This window comes from Onychostruthus taczanowskii, unplaced genomic scaffold (genome assembly GCF_017590055.1).
Source record: "Onychostruthus taczanowskii isolate IOZ18803 unplaced genomic scaffold, ASM1759005v1 scaffold28, whole genome shotgun sequence".
NCBI lineage: Eukaryota > Metazoa > Chordata > Aves > Passeriformes > Passeridae > Onychostruthus > Onychostruthus taczanowskii.
This window is the reverse complement of record NW_024500128.1, coordinates 687,798-714,328: the sequence shown is the minus strand read 5'-3', so window position 1 is coordinate 714,328 and position 26,531 is coordinate 687,798. Positions and strand designations below refer to the sequence as shown.

General features: G+C 40.6%; 1 protein-coding gene across 4 annotated transcripts in view; it reads right to left on the bottom strand.

Annotated features, from left to right (window-relative positions):
- The window catches only part of RBMS3 (RNA binding motif single stranded interacting protein 3), a 443,527-nt gene extending 421,983 nt beyond the window's left edge, over positions 1 to 21,544 (bottom strand). For all 4 annotated transcript variants that reach the window (XM_041407734.1, XM_041407735.1, XM_041407736.1 and 1 more), the window contains exon 1: positions 20,849 to 21,544. In XM_041407734.1, the coding sequence (XP_041263668.1) occupies positions 20,849 to 20,923 (75 nt within the window). In that variant the 5' untranslated portion in view covers positions 20,924 to 21,544. The remainder of the gene's footprint in view (positions 1 to 20,848) is intronic.
- Positions 21,545 to 26,531: the final 4,987 nt, after the last annotated feature.

Below are 26,531 nucleotides of genomic sequence, written 5' to 3'. Positions count from 1 at the left end.
GATAAAAGTAATATATAACACCTTTTATTAACAAAGGCCTTTTGGGAACTAAAATCAGAAACAATCTGTACAATACTGCAAGTGAAGCCGTTGAAGGATGTTTTAGGAATAAAACAGAGGTTTAAGAGTCTTTAGATAACAAAGAAAGAGCCATGATGTCCACAGTTAAATATTGCACGATACTTATTTAGGCCTGTCAAGCAGCATTTCTTTTTTCCCCCTTAGCCCCTCCTTTTCATCTAAAGCATCCTTATGTACATTTAAAAAAAATAAAAAATTAAAAATTCTGCTTCCCATGTAGACAATGGACTCCACTAAGCAAAAATAACAGAAAAAGAAGAAGAAAGAAAAAAAAGAGCTCCAAGAAGATGTAGTAGGCAACAAAAATTCACCTTCCAAACTGGCCTTTTCATTTTAGTTAGGGAGTTTCATCCTTGTTATAGAAACAGGGACAATTATGTTCTCCAATCTTTAAGGAGGGTGGCTGAAAATCATTAGTAACACCTGCATCTGCAAATCATTTTGTAATGCTCTGAATGAAAGACGATAATAAATTGCACTGACATTCATGGAACATTTGCAATTTCATCATTCAAGAGAACACAGGGATTCTGGAGGAGAAGCATGATTGAAAATCTTATATGATAGGAAATAATATGGGTAGTTTGCATTTATATAGCTCCCACCACCTGAGAATATTAAAAAAAAAAAAAGATACCAACTGTATCTCTGAACATCTTTCCTAAGATTCTATAGGCCTTCTTGCCAACCTTAGATGAGAAAAGGAAGACAAAACAGTGAGTTTTTCTTCAGTTCATACAGCAGGATAAAAGGCAAAAGAAGAAACCAGTCAGGAATTCCTTGCTCTACCTACCCCACAGCTTCCTAAATGCTTAAGTGCTTACATCAGAAAAAGAAAAAATTCTCAAAAACATAATGAAGAGGCACAGAAACATTTATCAATGCTGCAATCTGGAATAGAGTTTAGCCTTTTAGCAATATACTCTGAACTGAGAGATGAAATAAGTTGCATAGCATGTAACTTATTCCTAAAGCAAATTCTACTGTAACTTAATTAACATACAAATACAATTTTTCTTCTATTCAATAATAGAAGGGAAAATCCATTATATTCCCTAATGAACTACAATTAAAATTTCCTTCATTGCAGCTCTCCAAGAATGGAAACGTTACTAGTTCATTTCTTGACTTCTTCTTTTAACCTTGTTTGTTGCAGGAATTTTGGGGAGTACAAACAACCATAAACTGAGAAAACTTCCTAAAACCACTTGGACTTAATTGTTTTCAATACAGCAGTTTATATTTCAGCATTATCGTGCTGTCTAGTCCTCTTCTAATTTTTCCCTAGCCTGAGAACATGGTTAGCTAGGGAGCAAAGAGGAAACCAGGTGGCTTATGAATAATTAGCACTTTTTATAGTATTTCTTCACATGCATTTCTACTAGCACACTGTTCCAAATTTAATGGGATTCTGAATACTCTGAACATAAAGAGAAGTATTTACCACGGAGCAGCATTGTCTGTCTTGGTTGATTTATTGTTGGTAGAAAGAACTCATTAGCTGTCAGGCCAGTTGCTGAAAAGACTATAATGCCAATGCACAAAGTTGACATAATGAAAATAAAGGAAAGAACCTGGGCCAAATTCAGAGGCAATCTGTAAGGTAATGTAATTTATACCCACTTATGCTCACTCAGATTCCCTTAGAACTTGTTCTACCCACTCTATTGGTGCATGAGGGAATCTAAATTGATGTAATTTATATAGCAAAGAGTCAGAAACGCTGTAAGGCCCCTAAGTCTGGGGCACTTAAAGTCATGCTTTCCTACATATTGTTCTCTTCATTAATCTGTCCTGAATCCTCCTTCCCTTCACTGTTTCACCCTGTGATTTATGCCATCAGCAATCCCTGAAAAGCAATGGGCCAAGTGAGAGGCAGAGTGTAGGTAAATGAGCATGACTCAAAGGAAATCTAAATAGATGTAACACAGAAGTTAGGGAAGCCAGGTGTCTCCCACATACACAGCCACTCTTCCCAGTGCTTGGATTCAATTTGAGATTTGGCTCTACATATCCTCCATTACCACTGGCAATTGAATTTGTTACTGAAATGATACAAGCAGTCACAGCTCATAGACCCTCAGTTTAGGGCCAGAAGAAACATTACAAGGGTCTAGTTTGACCTTCTGCACAACAGAAGCTAGCAAGTATAGCCCAGAAACCCCAGGACTGAACACAGCAAGGATGAATGATAAAGACCCAATATCAGTTTAAAGACTTCAAGTGATAGGGGAATCTGCTGCATCCCTCAGCAATATGTTCCAGTGGTAAACTACCATCGCCTTTCAAAACATGCAGTGTGTCATCTGCTGAATTTTACTGTCTTCAACTTTCAGCCATTGGCTCTTTCTTTGTTCTATTAAATTTCTCTGTATATTACTTATAGGAGTATATATTCAATTGTCTCTCACCCTTCAATTCACTGTCTCACATTTTCTACATCCGGACTCAAGAGAACATAAACTTTGTACTCAAAATAGTTTTACAATGAGTTGAGCTTGCAATGAAAAGTATTTATATATATTATCCTGATAAAAGCTTTTTCATTTGGGAGAGGAAACAGGACAGCTGGAATATGGTGACCACAGTCTCTTCCTTCAGTATCTGAGCACTCCAGGATATTATCAATTGAAGTATTTACTCTCTCTACTCTATCTGAACTTACTGGGAAGATGAGAAAGAGAGCAAGAGTTGCAAGAGGCTTGATTGTTCAACCACTGCTCTTCAGTTCCTTCCATAGCTCTCTGACTGACAGTTATTCTGCTATCCCACTCTAAGTGAACACTCTGTCCCACAAAACAATTCTGATTTTATCACCATCTGCTAATATACAGAGCTATGTGGTCAGCAGTAGCTCTAAAGGCAATGGTATATGGTCATATTTTCTGGTTTCCTGTTGAACTACAAAATAGTGTGTAACAAAAAATCCTCACACTTTAAGGGAGACCTCATTACAAATTACGTTACAACATAAGGAGTTGCAGGAACACATGAGAAACGTGTAAAGGGGTGCTCTGGAACGGCATTCTGGTTTTCTACCAACCTGAAAATGGGATTGGCCAGAACAGGATGTTTTCACACTGTTTGCATTTTTGATTCCATGCCCTTCAAGAAGATTTGTCAGACAGTTCAATAATGCCACTGTTGTTTCTGATTTCAGAGGCTGGCTCACTAGTCTGCTCTGCACAGGCATGGTTGATGCTACCTGTCCCAGTTGGAGAGATGTTAAAGGTCTGTCCTCTGTATGACTGAAAGGGATGAAGCCCAGAGTAGCTCAGTTTCTCTTCTGGTCAGAAATCTAACTCTTCGATAGAAACTAGCTGGCTCTCGGCAAAGTTAGTGTTGCTTTATTATCTGTCAGGATTCTCTGCTGTTCATTTGGAACATCTGCTCCCCAAGAGGGGGACAGACTTTGCACAGGAGCATCAAACAGAGCCAGGAGGAAGCACATGGCTGCAGCGAACCGCAAAGAGCAGCCAGCATCAAACAGCGGTTCAGTGCTTCCTATCAGCTAATGCCTTTCATCCTGTGGCCTCCTTCACCTCCAGACTTGGCCTCTGTCTGCATTTACACCTTCCCAGAATAAAATCCTTGCTTCCCCCACCCACTTGGTAACCATCATTCAGCTAGTTTGTCTATGACTCATCCACTTCAAAACCCTGCTGACTCACAGGCCTCAAAAAGGAAACTTGCTCAAAGAACGTACCGAGACATGGGTACGCCATCCATGCCAGCGAGGAACTCATCCAAGCTGACCCGGGCTTTTTACTACGGAAAGGGAAGGAAGACGTGGCTCATTTGTGAATCTTTATTCACAAGCCTAATTAGCTTACAGATATTTATAACCAATGTATACCTCAATGGCCTGATTTCCAAAAATACTATGTACCCAGTAGTTCCCAACAAACCTAATGGGCACTCGGCAGTGAAAAATATGATAAGGTTACACAGCTTTTGAAACAAGAATATACAGGCTGACTTCTTGAACCCATGGGTAAAAACTGACTTATGTTTGACAACTTTGAAGAGCATGTTAAGTTAAAATAGCAACTGTAGAAAAAAGAAGGTAATACAAGAAAAAAAAGACATTTCAGATGGAGCTGTCACACCCAGGTTGACCATGCTCCTTCACCTTCATATATTTAAAATTAAGTGTCTTACAGGGGAGGGACAGCAGGCTCTCCTTGAAGGAAAAAATTAAAGAACCAGACAAAATTGCCTTTATTTTTTCCATTTCACCATACAATTACTAACACACCTACACAAGGAGGGAGCAAAACCCTCTCTAACTAAGAGTGAGGGATTCAGCAGCTTCCTCAGTCACATCTCTTACCATGAGGAAGGAATTCCTTGCGCTTCCTTATAATACAAGCCACTGATAGTGTCTGGTAGAGGTACTGTAAATCCATTTGATTTCACTTCTGAGGAAGGGAGGATGGTCTTGATGAGGTCTCTTCTAATACTGCACAGCTTCTAACAAAATACTATCAGCATATTGAGGAAACGAAATTTCACACTGCAAGATTATCCTCCCTGCTCTCCCCATTTCTCCTAAACTCTACCAGAATTATTCTTTCTCCCAAAGCTGCCTACTCAATGCCAGCCTAGTTCAAATCCATGCCTTAATGATGAGTAGTTTACCTTCAATTTTCTCTAGCTATGAAATGACAGTAATTTTTCAGTCAGAAGTTACCACAGATTTCCATCTTCACTAGACCACCTCTAGAAGCACTCATAAATGTTGGCAGTAGGACAGGTCTGTATTGCTCTAGAAAAACAACAACTAAGCAATGATGACAGGATCACTCATCTTCTGAATTAACCACAGGACTCATTATTACAATATGAGTTTCTTCAAAAAATTCTTACTGTTCACATCCAAGGAAGACACCCACGCATATAAACTAAATATAAACTAATCAAGGTGTTTCTCTGACAGACTAGAAAGAAAGAGAGAAAACAATGTTATTTTTATTTTTCTTTGAAATTGTTTGGGAAGAGCCAAGTGCCTTGTTTAAACAAACTACATAGCTAGCTAGATATATTAGCCACATAAAACTAATATTGAAATAGTTCAGAACTGAATATCTAAACCAGTCAGTAAATCCTCTCACTGTAATCTTTCTAGCTTTAAGAACTTGGTCCTATGTACTAATTTAAATATTTATTCTTACTAGAATAATTTTAAAAGGTAGAAGATTGCATGTAACAATTTACATTAGCTGATATAGATCTGGTATGCATCACCTGTAAAAGTGCAAATATTATTTGAATGTTTTTCCAACAATTTAAATAACATTGAACAACAAAGAAAACCTCTGTAACACTGTATATTGGATAACTTACCCCTTATCTGCTTTATGTGACATTTAGGAAAACACATTTTTAAGTCGGTAATGTATTCCGAATGTAACATTGACACTTATTGTACCCATAACCTCAGTTAAATCATGAAAAGGAGAAGAAAAAAAAAAAACCCACTTAACATCTTCCAAAGCAACAATCTAAAAAAATATTACTAGAATGTAAAATTACATCATACAAATATTTTTTTTAAAAAAATCCCACCTGGTGTATTTTCTCACCCCCTAAAGAAAGATGTGTCAAAGATTGCACAGTTCACTGGGGACTTCAAAGTTGCTATCAATCTCTACATAGAAAGGATTCGGATACTGCTGTGATGGGCAGCAGTATAAAACCCAAAGAGAGAGAGAAAAATAGATAAAATGCCCTCAGGAATAAGTTTGTTTCCAAGAAAGCTTACTAAACCAAGGCTTAAATTGAAACAGTATTATTTTTCTATGTAGAAGCGGTTTTTCATCTTTTAACTCTCTCTTGTTTGTAATACACTCACAAAATGAAATTTCTATCCTAAAGGCCAAATTCTGACAGTCCTCTTCCCACTGAACAATTCCTTATCCTGTATGCAGTGCTGCAGTTTCAGCAGTTGCTGACAAGGCAGTTCAGATGGGAGCACACCTGGACCACAGGATGGGGCCCAAAGGGAAAACACCTCACAGGTTACCAGGCTCCCAACACCAGCACTCCATCTGTCCCAATAAATCACTTCTACCAACCTCAGTGGGAAGAAAATGCATACAATTAAATCAGGCAAGGGGTTTTTTTTCCCCTCTAGTTGTCTGCTTTGGATATTCCCACTGTAAATGCTGAGTAAGCAACAGATACAGCAGAACTTGCATCAACATGAAACAAAAGCCAGAATTTCAAAATGCATGTCTAATTTAAAAAAAGTCAATCATCAGCTGAGTGTAAAAACTACTACTTAAAACTACTTGAGTCTATAAACTCCTAAACACCTAAACACAGGGAGCCCTGGTGAGACTGGATGTTACATCCCAAGCTTTTTAGAATACTTCCTTTTGCTTTTCATTGTGTGACTTTTGAGCCTTTTAGGTATATCTGGATTAGACACATTCAAGCTTTTCCCTGCAATCTAGAGGGAGATTAGAACTAGTACATAAACAAACACACATTTTGACAATTTAGATCCTTTTGAACTAAAATACCTTAGGAAAAATAAATTCTTGCCACTTAGTATAACTGAAAGAGCTGGTAACAGACCAAAGCAGTAAGAATTCCTCAAAATGCATGTTTAAAAAAAACAAAGTTCACATAACTGCTAATAAAGCTTCTGTTGCATTTTTTTTCTATTTAAGCAAATAATAATTTCATGGCAGTTCATGCATCCCAAATGCTACAAAATTTTTAAAAATTAAAATGAAATAAGGGAAGAAATCACATCCCTCCTCATTATCCAATCTAAGTTGCAGAAGCTAAACAATAACATTATTTAATAATATTTAAATATTATTTAATATATAAACAATAATGTTATTTAAATCATTCACATCACACCACTAACAAAATGAAGAGTTACCTGTCAAGAGAGATACCTGCTTTTGGAAATATGTTCTATTCATGGCTGTAAAAAAAGAATACAAACAAACAAAACTACCCGAAAAGACTACAGTAGAAGCGAGAGGTTTCCCTGTCAGCTTGCAAGCACTATTAAAAAAAAAAAAAAAAAGTAACATTTAAGCCCTAAGGAGCTCTCGGTCTTCAAAAGTGCAAAGTACATACGGTTCTAGTTGAAATTAAAAGGAGCTGCAGGTGACCAGCACTTCTGGCTCTGAGGCCCCAAGCTACTGTTCAGAGCACTGTCTCTTTGAAATGTCAGCATTTACCAGCAGCCAACATGTTGAAGGGTAAGACACATGCACCCCTTTGCCCCATAGCATTTACTTTTCACAAGCACCGAAGAGTTGTGGGCAGCATGGCTCTCCAGCAGCATTACAGCCCTGGTGAAACAGGAAGCAAGCATGACAAAATACCAGCTCTAATCCTCACTGAGCATGAGCCCCCAGCCATTGCACACCAGGATATTTCCAGAGCTCTCATCTGCTGCAAATAGACTTCTTGTCTCACACTGACCTCAACTGCTTTGCTCTTTTGTCCAGTTCCATTACGTTCTTCACGAACTCAGCCAGCAACACCTGCTCAGACTGTATTTGTTCAGTGCCAGTTTACCGACACAGGCAACTCCAGAAATCAACTCCTTGGCTTCCTTCACTTTGCAACACCCAAAATCTGCCAGACGATGCATGGGAGACTGGCCACTGAACAGCAAAGATGGAGAAATTAAAGCCCAGCTAAGCACAAAGGTAGTGCACAAAGGTAGAAAAGGAGGAATGATTCTGTGCAACTAAAACCCTAAATATTAGAGAACAGTACTAAAAAAAAAAAATAAAAAATCATCAATGCATAAACTGGGAAGGCAGAGTGACTCATTCCCAAGGTGAAGGAGTAGTGTACAGTATATGGGTAAACTGTAAACACTACTTGCCATCTACCATCCAGGTCCTGGCACTGCTTTGCAGTGCAATCTCCTAGCAGGCACTTCACTCCTCTCCTTTGCTGCTCCTACCCACCTTTGTGAAGCTGCCTTATTTACATTGCTCATAAACTCTTGCAGGCAGGGACTGTCTCATACCCTGGCTTTGTATGCAGCTCAGCACAACCTAACTGCACAGTCAGAGGCAGTCTGCAAACACTAAAATATCATTAAAAAAAAAAAAAAGGAAGAATATGACTGGCTTAGGAAATACAACAGCAATATCTATATATAACAAAAAAGTTTTGAGGGTCAAATGGTAGAATAAACACCATGGCATACACATTAGAATTAGGTGAAAGAAAAATGAGAACCAGAAGAGTTGTTATAAGGCTAAGAAGAAAACCAAGGGGAGGGGGGAAATCAAAACAAAGACATGGTTAAAGAAGTAGATTTGCTAAATCACAAACAATGGACAAATTGTAGAATAGAAATAAGGCTTCTGGCTTTCCTTACATTCATGTCATGTAATGACACCCTCATGCCTCAGCTTTTTCAAGGTCTGTCCTTGTCACCTAAGCTTCAGATCACCCCTTTGACCCTCAGGCTGGTAAAAAAGAAGGCATGAACTTACCTGACTATCTATCCTGAGAGCAAATGAGACTGTGGGAAAGAGGAGGAGGGAAATAAAATCCACCTATCTCTACCTCAAAATAGCTGACTAGTGCAGAAAGGAAGTCACCCACTGAAGGTTAAGAAATAATAAACAACTAATAATTTACTCCTGTGCTAAAAGACCAGGAGAGATGAAGCATAAACGCCTACTTCATCGGCTGTTGCTGGAGCATGGCAGTTCTACTTCATTCCTCAACACACATTGTAAAATCACAATCTACATCTGTGTGGCCATTGGCACAGTTCCTCGTTCAGTTTTAAAACACCAATAATCAACGCTTGTTTGTAGTGTTTTCACATATTTAAAACAAAACCCTTGGGATAAAAGCAGCATCAAGAATATCATCATTCCTCTCCCATCCGTGAAGTACCTTTGAGGCATACAAGCTGTGATTTTTAAAAATGCAACTATTTCCAACAAAACAGAGAGGATAGTACATACAATACTGTTGCAAGCCAAGGTGAGAGGAATAAAAAGAGTAATGACAACACAAAATCTAAAATAAATCCTGGCAAGGCACACGACGTCAGGCACGAGAAAACCAAAGCCAGTTGGCTGTGACAGTTCTGTACCTATCAACTACTACTTAGCTAACACCCACCCACAAATAACTTCTTTGCTATTGCCTTGGTGACTAACAGGGTGCTGTAGATTTGAAATATTCACCTGAAGGACTCGAATACAGACCAGTTTCCTTATACAATGTTGGTGGAATTGTGACAGTTGTTTTTCTATAACCTTCCCATCAGTGCCTGACAAAGCTGGCAAAGGCCAGTGGAACAGGGGGCTGTGCACACGCACTGTTTGAAAGTGGCTTTCTCTTCTCCTTGCAAGAATGAGGAAGTTCTTTGCATCCTTGTCCAGGAGTCTGCTAAGTTTTTGTCTCCTGGAAACATTTGGGCCAAGCACTGTTCAAATTTCTACAACACTGCAGGCTGGGCGCTGATCTGCCCCTCACAGCACTGGCCAAACACCACAAAGATCTTTTTTAGTCACATTAGCAAGACTGCAGTCAACCTCCTTCTCCAACACTGGGAACACAACCGGGAATTCCTCTCCTCCAGAAAGTACATCCTCTCACCCTGCTCCATTTGTCCTCTTCCCCGGCAGAAGGAAGGCTCAAGAGGAAGGTGTAATGTTGAACGAGCAGGCAGGTTCAGCCTCTTGCCTCAGGCAAGTGGTCTTGCAAAGTGCCCTGTAATTCTGTGAGTGACACTGGGTTTAGTGTCAAATGTCTTTGAGAATTCCATCAGCTAAAGCTGTGGGCACTCAGCATTTCTGGATAGCTATACTTCTGGATAACACATCCCCTTCTAAAAAGGCTTTCCCCTTATTTTTTCCAGCTTTTTCTCCACTCTTAGACCACTCAGGCACAACATTTTATCATAAAGCAGCAACAGCATTCCCCATCTCCAGATTCTGCCAAAAGAGGGAAGGTGTGGATGCTACACAAGTCTATTCCCCAACTCTTGATAATCCAGTACAGGCTTCTGAGGTGATTATTTGCATGCAGCCATTGCATGAGCAAATAAGGTGCTTAAAGGCACCTCTCAGAATGGGCTCTGAAGATTAGTTAATGTTTATACAGCCCACTGAAAATTGAAATGACTGCTACATGCTAAGTATTACCATCACGAGGGATCCATTTAAGTCAAAGCAGGGCAGACAGTGAAGGAAACAAAACTTATTTTTTCTGTCCAGCACAATTACTGCCAGACATATGCATGCTAAAAACACCCAATAACCCATCTAACACAGTAAATTAATGTTTATGCTATTAAGTTTAGACAATCTTAAGCTGAAAGCTTTTCAAACTAGAGGAAATTGCATGTTGCACAGGGACAACTGTATACAATTACAGTGATTTCATAAAATGGCAGAGATATAAAGCAGAAACTGAATGGCCGGCAAGGCTTCTAAATCACACAGATAACAAGTATGTCCTGGTGGGCCAGAAGTCTACATCTTTCTCACAGCTGTTCCTAGAGACAGGAATTATATCCATAATCTCAAAATTCAAGACAACTCAGTGCACTGCACACCTGTATCTGTGAAGCCATGGCAGACACATCATTGATCAGCATGTACTATTACTGTCATCGTGGAGTCACCACACATCATCCAGTTTTATTATTATCCCATCTTGCACCACCAGCTGACACTCACAGTAAAAGCAACATTAAAAAGGACATGGAAATATTTGGACCAACCCATGTGTTTCTTTAGGATGCAAAAGCTCCAAAGAGACACAAAGAGCACAAACATGAAATGAAATCAGTGTGATGCTCCCCCAGGCAGAAAGTTCCCAGCTGCTTTGCTAAAGGCCACAGCAATATGTCTGCTTTATGCTTGTTTTCATGAAGGATTGTTTAACAGTACACTTAGTGCAGCTCTACATTGACACAGGAAATGTCATCTTAATACAGCCTAGGTAAAGCTTTCAACTTTCCAAGTCCTGCTGCACGCTTTGTCAAACATCTGAAGGACTGCAGTGCCTCTGAATTTTTTCTGACGTCTTGCAGGTATAGAGTGGTATTAAAGGTAGTTTTCATGAATGCAAAACCAGGCAGAGGCTTTTCTAAGAGCTATCAGTCCTATTTTTTACCTTATTCATTGTACTGTTCACAGCACATTTTTATTGCCAGTCTCCCTTCCACTAAACAATTCCAGAAGTGTCATTTGCACACCAAACGAGTGTATATTGTACCATTCAGTTACATGTGGCAGATTATCGGGTTGTGTATAGCAGCTAAGCAGAACATCGACAGCTGTGTAGACACATCTCAGCTTCTGATACTAAAAGAAGTCTTGTCGGCAGTTCTGATCTTAAAGTAAATACACTGAAAAACTTAGCTCCAATTAGGCTGAGGCTGATACGATTTTCTGGAATGAACACTAAATGAATGTGGCCGATAACACCATCTTTGCAAAATATCTTGTTTGGTTTGTCTTTACAGGATTACATTTTCAAGATAAAAATGGCCTGATTTAAAAGCGATGTGTCCCTGCTGTGTGCGTGCACAAAAATTTGAATTTTGTATTTTAAGCTATGTGTTACGCTTCGTTAATATGAAATCGCCACCCTGCACCACTGACATATTAGCCGAGCTCCAAGTGACCTAATTCATTTTTAATATTTCATAGTTTGTTAAAAGCTGTAACAAGAGATCACTAACACAGCTCTGACACTCCCTGTCATGAATCAAAAGATGTAGGGAAAAGGTCATGTACTTACTAACTGGCACCAAACCAAACTCATCACTACAAAATGAGAGAACAGAAATGAAGACTGCATTTCCCATTATGCTTCTCTCTTTGTAAGTGTATCCATCAACTTGCATGACTCCAAAAGCAGAATTTATTTATATTCATGTCCCCCAATAAAAGGTCAGAGAGAAGTGAGAAAGAGAAGAAATAAGGATTGCAGCCTTTGTCTAAGCAAGTAGTTCCTTCCCTGTAAAGCATACTCAGCAGCAACAGCCTTTGAAGACCAAAAGGAGAAACAATTCCCAACCACATAAAGAAACTAACAAGTCCCTTATATGGCTAAGAATTGCAATGCCATTTTTTTTCCACAGCCAGAAAAATTAGAGCAAGAGGGGAAAATAGAGCAAACTTTAAACAGGCAGCTCTCTGAGCACCAGGGAATTCACACAGGCACATCATTCCAGCTTTAAGAACTGCCACTTTCTTCTTTAAAGGGAAGGAGGACATTACACCAGGTGAGTCCCTGAAATCCAGATTTTAACTCTCCTGTTGTAACTATGGATACCTAGCTTTAAAAACCTTTTGTGATGTAGCAGTACACCAGGCTCCCTTATTTCATCCTCTGGTGAAACGCCTCCGTCTGAAGTTCCCTAATGTCCCTTCATCTCACGAGTCACCAATGCACCACCACAAGGTTTTGAGAGTTCTGGGACTGCACAGCCAAAACAGCCCTCTGCCCTATCCACTGCATCTTCACCCTCCCAAAACCCTGGCACAAACGTGGCCAGCTTCTCAACAGGGGAGGCAACCAGACCGCATCAGATGTCATTCCAAATAACCAGAGTCTCTGGCAGGCAAGACACACAAACGAGACTTGATGGTTGAGCCAGTCCTGCTGACTCCCATCGGCAGGAGGAAAGGTCAGGCTCCTGTGCAGCATCGATACCGCACTCTGAATGGCTCAGCCTGGCTGGTCTCTAAATATAGCTGGGCAGAGGAAGGGCTGTGAAAGTGGGTGGGGAAGGGAGTGGAACTGAAGCCAAATGAGCAATCAGTTAAACACAACAACACCTTGTTGGTCCACCAGTAAGACTTTCCCTCTCTGCTATGCCACGTTCTGCAGCAGACTATTTAAGCACAGCTTCAGGATTAAGTCTGTGAATGCAAACTCACAGAATAAAAAAACCCTGATGGTTGATTTATACTTGGGGAGGGGGGAATACAAGTCTGTTCAACAACTTATCTTCTTGAATGAATTTGAATCACACAGGAGTGACATCACTTCCACAACATGACAGCACATAAATCATCATCAACCACATGGTACTAACCATAAAACATGTGTCAGGAAGACACCAACAAGGAACAAAATATCAGAGTGCTTTACATTGTAAACATGCAATCTTATGCGTCTTCTGGCTTCTACTATGATCTATATACATCAGGTGGTTTATTTCATTCATTTGCATCTGAATGAAGTCAATACAATTAACAGAGGAACCCTCATAGAAAATCTGTCCAAACAATTTCATCTGCATAAATATACCACAAATGAAGCACTTAAAAATGTAAATATTTATTTTTTAATAAACTACCACATTTGATACTGAAGTTAACTTTACAACAAATAAACAATTTAATTCCACCATGGTTGCAAGCAAGCCCAAAAACAAACAAGATAAATAAGAAAGAAAGAAGGAAGGAAGTGGGGGAAAAAAATGTCTTTCCATCCAAAAAGCAGGAAAAATAATCTCTTTCTCTTATTTGACAATGTCAGACCTGAAGTCTTTCAGCTAGTAAAAAACTTCTAGGAGATTAGACTTTGCTATAAACCAACAAAATATAAAAAACAGTACGATTGAGGAATTCAGCAGGAACTTCAGTCCGCAGCTACAGATAGGACAAGCAACCTCTGCTGAAGTTCTCCATTTAGAAACACTGTATCTTCAGAAAAGACCGACAGAAAACCGACTTGCTTCAAATTTCAAAGAGGCTACATAGTATTTTTATCTTAAGAATTACATAACTAAAAGCAAAAACAGCTCTCTGATACTTTTTTGTGCATTAAGCGTACTTAGCCTCTTACTGAAATTGTTAATCTTCGTTATAGGCACTGGGCTCCATGTGAGACATCTCCTATGGCAATTAGACTTTCCCTCTGTATAAATCGTATCTGAACTGGCAGAGAGAGAAACAAGACAGAAAGACAAAGCATCTGGTTTGTGCTGCTCATTCTCTAAAATTATAAATCAAGAGAAATAATGTTAAATAGAAATTACAGCCACAGCAAATACAAAATGCTGTTAAGTATCAGATGAGCTATGTCCTCGGACCTTTGCACGATGTAGAATAATTTTGATTTACTGTTTTTATTTCTTTTGTGACTGTTTGTTTGGGTTCTTTTTTAAAGCTGCATATTATTCAGCTGTCCTGGTTTTGCCATGGTGATCAGTATGTGCTTCGTGGGCCTGATTCTGTCTTGCTGAAGACAACTGAATCTTTTTCATTGACTTTTCAAAGGTAGCAGAACAGATCCCTCTCACTACAACTTATATTCAATAATATTATTGTTAATCCTTTACCTAAAATATTGGTACATCATTCTGCATCAGTAGACACCATCCTTGGGCTGATACCTGCTTGTTTAGAATAGCTCTCTTTGCAAAACTGTTTACTTCTAACCTTTCCTTTGTTACTCAATCTTGCCCGTATGAGTGGGAAAGCAATTGTAAAACACCACTACAGGAACACTCAGAGTATAGGCTCTGACAATATCTGAGTAAATCACTGTTCTCTGTCTCCCTTCTCTGCCCATCTGCAGTCTTTGGTATGGAACAACTATATCATAAAAGCTCTTATTCACACATGCTTTTGATATTACACTATTTAATCACATACAGCTGTAGCTGATGAGACTGTTACAAAACACAATTTTAATGCAGCACTGGAAGCAAATTCTTGAGCCATATTAACTATTTTCCTCTACATAAAATTTCTAGCACTAAAATTCTTTTCTTCAAGAAAAAAAAAAATACAACCAGACTATTTGTTTTTATAAAAAGTCTGGTTCTCTTCCTGGACAGTCCAGAATGGGGTTGTTTGCAAGTAAACTCAGTCCCTGCCTGGAGTGTAGATAGTGGAAAATTTACTTCCCACCCCTAAATAAATAAATAAAAAAATTAAATTTAATTCTAAAACATTGCTTGCAATTATATGCAAAGGGAATACTATACAGGCTACTCACAGCAAGACCTGAAATGAACTCAGACATCCTATTTGAAATGCAGCCTTTCTTATCTGCTTTTCAATTCATGGAAATTTAAGAACTGACAGTCTGATGATTTTTACCAAGATACTTGAATTAAAGTGCAAGCATACCATCATGCTTTCTTTGAAAGGACTTCATGCATTAAAAACCAAACCAGTTCATTTCTGAACCACTGCACTTTATTTTGAAAGGGCACCTTGTTGAAAGGGCATTCTAAATTATAACTATTAACACACTCGCCACAGCAAGATCTTTGTAGCCTCATCTGGCAAATGCTTGCAACTTCCATCTTTTGTTACAGAAATAAAATATCTGCTTGCAAAATAAATGGCCATAGAATAGCATAATATGTAAGTGTTTGAAGTAGTAAAAATTTGAATGTTCTTTTTTCACAGGTATGGTCTGTTTTGTTTTGGTTTTTTTTGTTTTTGGTTTTTTTTTTTTTAATTTGTTTGTTGGGTTTTTTTTTTTTTCTTTCTTATTTGCTGCTTTCATTTGTGAGTATTTGTGGGTTCATTAGTTTTTAATTTAAACAGACTTGCATTAAGGCAACATATGAAAGGAAGATCAATCAAGAAATTTAACACCATTTTAATACATATCATCATGTCCCTTAAAACAACAGAAGTATTTTTATCCAGGCATGCAAGGATAAATGGAAGGCAAATGAGCCCATATATTCCTTCATTTTTCAGAGGAACACAACTTTTTATCTTCCTTATTGCTTAAGCCAATTGGCAAATACTAGAACTAGATATTAATATTACCATCAGAATCATAGCCAGGCCGAAATACTTTTAAACGGAATTTAAATGAATTTGTGCTTCCTTTTGGGCAGCTCTTTGAGGAGTTTAAAACACGCTGTGACATACTGAATCAAACAGGGCTAAGCGCGAACAAACTTCATTCCTAGAAATGCATTTCTCTATTTGCAAGTGTTTGCCTTTACTTTGGCATGATCACATGGGCTCCAGCTAGACTTTTGAGCTCTGGCAGTGATCCAAGCTGCAGATGGTTGGAAATGCAGCCTGAAATCAGTGTGTGGTTGATGAATTACTCCTTACACCTGACCCCTGCTTCACACCAGGCACCAAACACAATCTGAACACTACCAGCCAGAGAAGCCCTGTCAGGCATCTCCGTATCTGGAACACTTTCTTCAAGGCCTTCTGTATGGCCAGATGGCCAAAAGTGGGGAATGCCATAAACCCGCTAAACAGAAATGTGAGTGGCTAAAGAGCACGGGATTGGTAGGTAAGAGGTGAAGAGAGGCAAGAGCTTTGCACCTATGCCAAATGCACATTTTGTAAAGGACAGTGATAGAGCAAGGAGAAAGGTATGCTCATGCCACACAACTGAAGGAAGTCCCCAATTCCCTCATGACAAAAGATGCCCTAAAAAATGTAAAAAAGGAGAGATAACACACACCCAAGTGTGTGCCCATAAAATCACTATATCAAACTTAAGCTCTTCTGAGTACACCTGTTTGAACTCCCTAATTGTTTTTCACTCAGCTGGGGCAGGTATCTGTAATTTCAAGAACAGGCTCATTAAGCCCTCTTGCTTGCGGGTCAGTCTGCATCCCTTTCACAGCCACAGAGATGGGGTTTCATTCAGGCAGGTGTTGGGAAATGACACTTCTTCCTTTTGCACATGTTCACACATGCATCAGGCATACAGAGATGAAGAAGTACTGTGGGTACTGCAAACACTGCCGCTTGTTTTGGGGTGTTTCTGCCATCTGACTGAGTTACAGAGTCAACGCCATGAGAGTTAAACTACCAGACCCAAACCATGACTAATAAGTAGGAAATATCTGGAGAATGCATGAAAGCAAACCGCACGGAAATAGCTGCTTAACTGGCATATTTTTACCCCGAGTACAGGTAGAGAGATGGTAAACCAAACAATTCCTGTCAACAGGTAACTGTGGCACCTCCTCCTTTCTACCCAAATGATTCAGGTTTTTTCAGTAGACTGTTTGCAAAGAAGGCTGACCCCAGCAAGAGGTCTAATCATAAGCTGCAGAGGACAAAGATAAAACACATCACCTACTAAATCCAGGAGACTCTTTCAAATATATTCAGAGTTAATATATTTCTCCCCTTTTTCTCATTACATGATATTTCATAGTGCTTATTTTTGTTTTCTTCTGTGCTAAATGGCAAAGAAAAGAATTTGCTTTGGCAAGCAAGAAACAAAAGAAAGGAATTCAGACCATAATGCAAGATTTGGCATCATTAACGTTCTACGTGACAATTTGCAACATACACCTGTAAACCAGTTGTTTGAGTAGTTACGCCACCAGCAAGGATGCAACTAAGGAAATTCTCTTAACACGTCAAAATAAAATTAAAAAGTAGCACAGATTCTCATCAGATATACATGAGCTGAACCACTTCCCTGCAATATTTTTTGCAACAAGAACACAAGACTATGCTTCACTTACAGCAGAACGAGAAACACTTACTCTGAAATGAACTCCTAGGACAACTGGACTCTCGCCACAGTCTCAGCATCTGCCTAAAAAAGTTCCAAAACTTTACACTCAAACTGAAGTTGTCAGACAGCATCACATGAAAACAGAAATAAGATTACGTCTTGCCTCAAACTCAGTGCTTGTCCTTAAGAGACATATTAAATTCCTTGCAATTGTCTCATAAGGACTGACACCCTCCCCTTCTTCTCTTTTTTTGGATAACAATGGCATTTCCTAAACGTGAAATTAAAGTTTTAGCTTCAGTGGTGGCATTTGATAAAGAAGGAGCACAAATAAATGGAACGAGTGCATGCTTTGTGTTCCACAAAAGGCCACAAAACTCTAAAAAGTTAAAGCAATCAGACAAACATATGGAATCCATTTTTTCTATTTATAATCCCATTACCCATATAGCTATTCATTTACACCCTTTCTGCACAACAACGTGCTAGCCACGTTAGAAGACACACACACACACAGTCTGTAGGCTGGAATCCTGCGCAGCTCCGTGCTCCCCCGTGAGAGGGACGTGATGTACAGTAATGCGGTACTTCTCAAAGGAGAGCCAAGGCAACTTCACCAAACAAGCAAAGCAAAGGCAGCACTTCACCCAAACACACTGGGGAACGCAAATTCCCAAAGTTTGCCTGTTGAACACTCTGCCACTCTGAATTTCAGAAGCTGTACCATGCCATAAGAAAGCCTAGAATTTCTTTCTTAATTACAAATGAATGTGCACCCCCCCTCCCCCCCCCCAGCATGCATGACTATGAACATAAAAACACATTCTTTCTGTAGAGCTGAATCCTACCATGCTTGGTACAAAGAGCAGTTTTTGGAAAATAAGAAGCTGAAGTTCTCAGGCTGACTAGAATCATACAAAGGTTTATTTATATGTGTTGCTGCAATAGGGATGATAAAAGATACAGCTCTCCACCACAAGATTATTTGATTACTCAACTATTAGCTTTAGACATACAATGGATCTAACTGCTTTAAAACGTCCCAGAAGCTGATGGCTAGCTTTAAGGTAACAAAATCCAGATGCTGCCTGTCTGCACTACTTTAAAGTCTTATAGTCTACAGAAGAGAAATACTTGCATCTATGTATATATATATAAATATATATATATACACACACACACATATGTGCACATGTGTATGTGTGTTTATTATTTAGTTTATGCACGCCCTTAACTGTGGACCAAGGAAAAGGAGAAAAAATAAATGCACATACAATGCATCACCAATTTGAAATTTTACCTGTCCTTACTGTAATAGAGCAACTGTGCCAAGACTGATGCACATGACTTTTCACAGGGTTGATAATTTTATATACTGGCTATAAAAATGCATTTAAGTTATTTTTTTAAAGCAAGGGGTTAAAAAAGATATCACAGTACAGAAAAGCCAATTTTCTACTTTGAGCCCAAACATAAGGCTAATTTTCTCAAAAAAGCTTATTTTACAAAGTTTAAAAAATGAAGAAAAAAAGAAAGAGAAAGGACAACTGGCAAAATGTAAGCTACGTGAGTAAAAGGGATGGAATGTCCAATATTTCTCCTCCAATACTCGAGGCTATTGTTCTTTCAAAAAAACACCATCAATTGTTTCATGTCCTTGGCTTGCCAGGTTTTGAGGAATAGCATCAGCCTGCATCCCCCAATCCCCCAAACAGTTAAAGCTATAGGCAATATTGCAGTCAAGCTAGTGACGGGCTGCTGCTGCAACAGCAACATTACACACTAAATGGTCACAAAGGTAAAATGCTATTTGGATTGACCTTGAAAGGAAGGGGTGGAGAAATGATAAATTTCATGCCAAAATACATAATTTTAAAAAGGAATAATTTTATACCAAAAAAATATCTGCATGATGCAGCGAAAGAAACAGCAGAGAAAAGAAGTGAGAGATAACCCTGCCATGAATTACAAGGCTGTAATCATACTGAGTGCTTCTGGTGTCATCACAACTTCAGCCAGCCTGAATCACAGTTTTTACAATTAGTTAATTTATATAATGCAGTAGTTGGGCTATAAACGTTAACGGGAAAGTAATTTTTATTAACAAGGACTATAACTTATCCTTTCCCAACCGCAGCCAGATCAACATGCTTCAAACCAAAAGTCTGGAGAAGTCAGCCTCCCTTGTGGCACTTCACCACACACAGTTGCACACATCAAATGTCCCATGTGTTAAATTTGCCACAGGAGCACAATGTGTATATTTGCACGCAGTGCCATATGCACGTGTGTGGGTGCCCTGCCTTGGCTTTTCCCTCCTAAAGGATGTTCGTTTATTTACTGAAACTGTTAATCTGTGGCTGTGAGGTCACATTTCACCTTGAGAAGTGTGTATTTTTTCCTTTTTCTTCTCTCCAAATACAGCGTCCTGACAGGGTTTGCAAACTTTCGGTTTAGGGCTTTCTTTTGTTACTGTCCTTTGGTCACAGGAAATCTTTTCAGAGAGCAGACTATTATACAATGGCATTATAAAAATAAGGCTTTAATTAACTAACTCGTGGCCAGGTAGCACAGACTTCACTCAGCCTCTCTAGGAGAGGCTGGCCTGCTTTCCAGTCTGCTGGCATTTTAAAAATTATTAAGAAAAGAAGAAAGAAAATGGAAGCGTCCGCGCTTGGATACACTCCCCAAAAGTAGTTACCCTCGATTTGTAGCCCTTCTAAATGCAACAGAGTACAGCCATATCATCCTCAATATTTAATGAAATATTAAAACCAGTGCAATACACTGAAACAAACTCCACCAGGTTTACAGACGGTTAGCTCCGAGCTTTCCTCTGAGCTCCACAGCATCTCCTCCTCAGCTGATTAAAAGTTTGAGTTGCCACAGACAGCTTTTCTAACAGCAAAATGCTTTTAAGCTGTGAATAAACTGTAGAGATCACTGGAAAATCCACCAAAAGTGTTTTATGTTCGAAGCTGTCCAGAGCAATCTTTATCCCATGCTATAACAAACACACTACCTGCCCGCTGTTACGATAGCGTTAACCGCACTGTTCTCCCCAAACAATAAAAGGAATTAGCCGACGCCAGCAGCCCTTGGGGAAAAAAAAAAAAAATAAAAGAAATAAAGAAATAAATGGGAGTGCAGACAGTAACCTTCCTGCCTCTCTGACGCCTGCTTTCTGCCTACCAGCTCAGCTCTGTGTGATACCAAACCCGAGCAAGAGACAGAAAAATCGCCAAAGAGAAGAGGCGAGTCCGCAATTCGCGCGGCTCCGCTCTCCATCCCCCGCCAGGCGCCCGGCCCCGCCAGCCCTTACCTTGGTTTGGAGATAGTGGGGGTAGTAGTAGGTGTACTGAGGGTACATTGGCTGCTGGTCCAGGCGTTTGCCCATGTAGCTGGAGTCCTTCTGGCTGGTGCGGGGAACTCGTTGGCAGGGTGTAGTGCCCCAGGGCCTTTCTTCCTCTCACGCCGCTATTCCTGACAGCGCGGGCGACAGAGGAGGCTGCCGAGACTTCCTCGCCGTCTACCGCGCGCTACTTCCAGCGCAGCCAAAAACGCGCCCGCACGAACATATACGTGTGTCTGTGTGTGTGCGCGGAGGGGTGTGTGCGGGTGTGGGTGCGTGGGTGGGTGGAAGCCCCGTGCCCGGGTGCCCGCGGCGGAGCAGCCCGCCTCCCCCGCTGGCAGCAGCGTGCCTCCGGCGGTGCCCGCTGCCCGGCTCGGGAGGGAACCGTCCTGCGAGAGGAGCCGGGAAGACAGTGCAACTCCAAATCTCCGCAGAGCCGCTCGCTCTCTTGCTCGCTTGCGCGCTCTCCTCGTCCTCTCCTCGGCTCGCCCCGCTCTCGAGCCCTCCCCTCTCGCTTCCCCACCCACCCCCCTTCCAACCAAATTAAAAAAAAAAATTAAAAAAAGAAAGGAAAAAAAGAGAAAAAAAATAAAAAGAAAAGAAAAATAAAGAAAAAAAAAAGAAAATAAAAAAAAAGGGGGGGAGGGAAGAGCCTTCCCCAGCCTAGTTGCCGCTGCCTCCTTCACGGAGTGACATGGTGTTCAGGGCTCGTCCTGTCTTTCATTCAAACCCCCTCCGCGCCGCGCCGCCGGTGGGAGGGACCTCGGCGCGCCGCTCCCCCGGGAGGTCGGCGCAGGCCGCGCGGCCGCCTCCGCGCCCCCGCCCGCTCCGCGCCCCCGCCGGACCGGGCAGCTCCGGAAAGCGGCCGTGGGACTAGGGAAATGCTAACGCCGCGGGGCGGGGGACGAGGGAGAGCAGCCCCAAAACGCGGTTTTATATTTATGATTTTAATTTTTAAAATATATATATATGTATTTTAACAAACAGGAGGGGGAAGGTCACGGAGCCTGGTCGCCGTCCTCCCCCTTCAGAAAACTACTCCGCGCCGTGATCCGGCACTTCGCGGAGAGGCGACCCCGGGCCAGACATATTAAATACATACTTTGTTAAACCGCTTATATAAGACTTGGTTTATTTAAAGTTGGAACAAAATGGAGGAAGAGGGTAAAGAGGAAATTCGGCCGGCCTGACGTGCGGGTGCCTTCCCCCCCGACGTGTGAAAATACCACGGTACCACAAAAGTTACCCGCGGCTGCGTTTCCCCCGGCCGGGCTCCCCCGCACGCAGCTGCCGCAGCCCGGGCCCAGGTGAGGGCCAGGTGTGGCCCCCGCGTCCGGCCGAGAGCCCCACACCTGCCACAGATCCCAGGCGTGCAGGACCTGTGTCAGCACCGCGATCCCAAATATTTATCCTCCGAAAGACTCGAAGGAAGAGTCTGTTTTACAACAGGGCTATAAATCATCAGGAAAAAAAAGTGCGTGAATAACAAAATGTTTCCTCTTGTACACAAATCCTAGCGTTTCTCTTTTTTTATAATAACTTATTTCTTTAACATGTCATCAGATTCCTGGGCCTTTCCACAGTGGTTTTGCCTATTTATAAATTTTTGGGGAAGAAATGTGGGGCAGCAGTTTCTTTTTGTTTTTATTTAAATCATCCATAGTATGGCAGCGGGATTGTCAGCTGCTGCATTATCAACCAAATTGCTTAAAAAAAAAAAAAAAGGAATTATAAAAAGAATGTCTTTAAAGGGACATTTCTCAAGGCTGGTAGAGCTAAAATTAGACTTGCCAGCTGTGTTTTGGTTTGTGGGCACGTGCTTGCACATGACAGGAACATGGAAATATCACGCTTTACTCTGGCAGTTTGCTGTTCTCATTAGCAGAGGGTTTTGTTATGGATTCCCATAACTGCCCCATAGCCAGTCCAAAAGGGCAGTGAGGGGAGCCATACACAGCCTGCCTAAGCACTGTGCATTCATCACAAGGCATTCATAATTGTCAGTACTTAGGTACCAGCCCTCTGCCTTACAGTGGGAACACCATGCCATGCTCACACAGGTATCTCCTGTGGCAGGAGATAAGCTTTTGCAAAACGAGTGCTCTGTTCCCAGAGCACTGTGCAGGCATTCAGCAGGTTCTTGCACACCTGGACAAGCCCGGTGGAGCACTACTATTGCCCCAGTTTCCAACAGACTCAGAAGAAAAGCCTGGTTGGGTAAAATATTGAATATTTCATTCCTTATCTTTAGTATTATCACTCCAAGCTAGCCAGGACCATGTGGTCCCTCTTCTGAGGGTCCCTCTTTTTCATTCATCTTCTCTTTTGAGACGTGAATTTAGAAAAAAAAGATAGTAATGGGAGGAGAACGCTGCAATCCCCGCCTCCCAGCCCCACGGTTTGTATCACTGCTCAGCTTAAAATATGCTGCCTCTCATTGTAGTGCATGATACTCTTGCTTACACTTCTCCTCCAGCCCGGCTTTCCCTGAGGGTGAAATAGACTGTTTGAGGGTTGGGATCTGCAGAAGTGAACAGTGATTACTTGACTGTACGTGATACTTTGAGCCGAGACAACTTTCAGATTGTTCTTTCAACTGCCAGAATTAAGTTGTTGTGCTTCTCTCTTCACCTTCTCAATTTTCCCTCAGGATATTAACGCAGTTTTTCTTGCTAAGTGGTTTGCTTGTAGACGTGGATGTAACCAGATTTGGGAGAAGAAAGAACCTATGTGTACAGGGTGAAATAAAAGATAAATACTAAAGGAAGTAGAAAACTGTGCATTCTGACCAAGAAAGCTACATGAACATGCAAGGTTTTCCATGGCCATTAATTTAAATCCAGGAAGGACTGTTTTGTCTACATCATCTGACTACTGTGAGTATTTCAAATCATGGCATAAAATTTCAACCCAAAATTTCCACACACTTCTCCATCAGATGCCCTGGCTAGTAGTTCCATCCATTCTAGCAACTGAGAAAAGGTGGGAAGCTACAGAAGTGTGACTATTATGTGAGTGGGGAACAGCTCCATCTGCTCTCTCTCAGCAAAAATCTTCAATATGCAGATGCTTTGGATTTCCCTTTTCACCTGTAATCCTGACCAGGTGCTGAGCAGCCTCTGCTGTTTGCTTGGAGTGCTCAGCATCTCGCATGATTGAGCCTTCAGAGATGCAAGACAGAGTGAAGGCAGCAGAAATAGGAATTCAATATAAAAGAGTGGGGGGCCAAGGGGAGAAGACAGGAGGCAATATAGCATAGCAAAAATGCAAATGAACAGCCACAAAAGCAGATTTAGATAGCATACAGCCTCTGAACAAATGCTAGTGCTGGAAAATGGAAAATTTCCATTTGCAAAATACAGACATCAAAAAGATCATCTGTGACTTGGGAGCACACTGTTTAAATAGAATCCCCTTCATTTTCTGGCCTGTGCATTTGAATAACTGAATCCACTTGCAAACTGAAATAGCAGTTTGCCTACCGAGTGTTAAGTATAAATGTTCCTCAAAAGAAAAGACAAGCTGTTCGATCCCAGTGAGCAACAGTGAGCAACTTCACAACTTTTTTTTCTTCCTATGGGAGAGCTCATTATCAAGCCCCAGCCAGTCCCAGCCTCGGGAACCCAGGGAGCGAGCCAGATCCCAGTGCATCTGCAAAGGCACTGCTGCCACTGCTGTCACTGACCTGAGGGCAGATTCAAGAGCCAGGTGAGCAGTAAGGATCCCTTCAATGGAAAGTTTAGAAACGAAATTAAATAAATGGGAACACATCATCTGTAAACTTGACAGCCAAGTGCATTCAAAGACAGTGCATTCAAAGTATATTAACCCTGGAACAACCAAAGCTGTGGATAAGAAACCTGGAGTTAAATGACAGAAGGGAAAAAAAAAAAGGAAAAAAAAAAAGACTCATTCTCCTGGCAGCCTGAAGTATAGAAAAATTACATATGTTTCAATGTATTTTTACCTGTCATAGAATGCAGATTTCTTCATTCACAAAAACTGAGTTACAAGAAAAAAGCAGATACCTAACAGAAAATTCAGGGGCTTGTATTTCATAAAATACAATTCTATGTACACTTTTTTTTTTTTTTCCATAAGCTTACTTATTCAATTGCAACCTTCTAAAGTCAGGTATCAGAGTCAGGGAGCAATTCAAACACTTTATAGCTCCTTGCTCTTGTACCCTAGAAGATTTGACTTCTGGCAAAATTATGTCAAAATTTTCTAAGTCAGGACTAGAGAAATAGAGATACCACCACCAAAAGTAATATAATAGGTTAAAAAAAAAAAAAGAACAATTATATTTGGCTTACATTTTTTACCCTGTCTCTCTACTTTTATTCTCTTTATTTACTCATTAAAGCTCACAAAGGAGACCATAGTGATGCTTGACAGCTTGTTTACAATGGATTACAAGAAGAGCACTGATTTTATTTTTAGATCTGTCAGCTCCTTCAGTCCAGCTACCTTAAAATTTTATTGATGAACACAAGATTTTACTATTTAATGGATCATTTATCAAGCTGATTTACCTAAGGAGAGCTAACCAAGTTTCTAAGGGACATACCCTGGTGCAACCATCAGTAAAGCATGCGATAGCCACGGAGAAGGTGAAAAGACACAGAAGATCAAAACACTTAGCTTAACAATGACAGCATTAAATGTCTGGGATTGACAGAACCTCTCTGAGTTGGGGGATGCCACTGTTTTCAGGTGCTTTCCTTTCATAAGAGACCAAACGCCACTGGAGGTGGCTTTACCCACACACACACCGCTTCCCTGCCTGCAAGAAAAAAACAGCAGGTTTGCTCTCCAACCTTCAGCACTAACCATCACAACAACACAAAGTCTAGAATTAGGCAGAGCTACAGATGGCCTAAAGTAAATCTGAAAGAGTTAATGGATAAGATTTTGGACAACAGCAAAGAGTTGCCATCTATCATCATACTTCATTATTTTTCACTTTATCATCTTCTGTCTTTACATTATGGCTCAGGAGTTTCCATTAGTCTACTTTTACCTGAACACCCAGTCATAAAGGAAATCTTTGGACAGCAGCAGAGTGAAAAATTTTAGATGAAAAGTGAACAACAATGAACATTCACTACATTGTTTGTGTTTTCCACCTGATATAATCCCTTACAAGCACAAGCCAGTGAAACTAGCAGTCAGTCATACAGACAGACTGAAATTATGCACTAATGTCTTCTTTCTGCAGATGTTAATGGATACTACCAAAGTAAATAATACTTAATCTTTTGTCTGCAGTCTATTTCGTACACATCTCTGAACACTTCGCATGAGTTAATTCATCCTGCACTGTGGAAGAGGATTAAGTAACATGACCAGTCAATGGCAATGGTTGTGACAAAAAATGGGGGATTCCTCTCACCCCACAAAGCCTCATTGCATGGTAAAAGCCACAGCAAATAAGACCAATGGGGCAAAAGATTGGTACTTTCAGTTCTGGAAGGGATTCATGTGGACAGAAAGCAGTGCAATGGTAGTGAGTGCATTGTGAACAAATGGGAGAGAGACATTGGCTGTAGCATATGATAGGATCACGCAGCAGTAGTTTAGGGCTTTCAGAAAATGCCAGGATTGTGCACAGGTTAGAAGACATGCCACTCAAAGGAGGCATATTCCATAG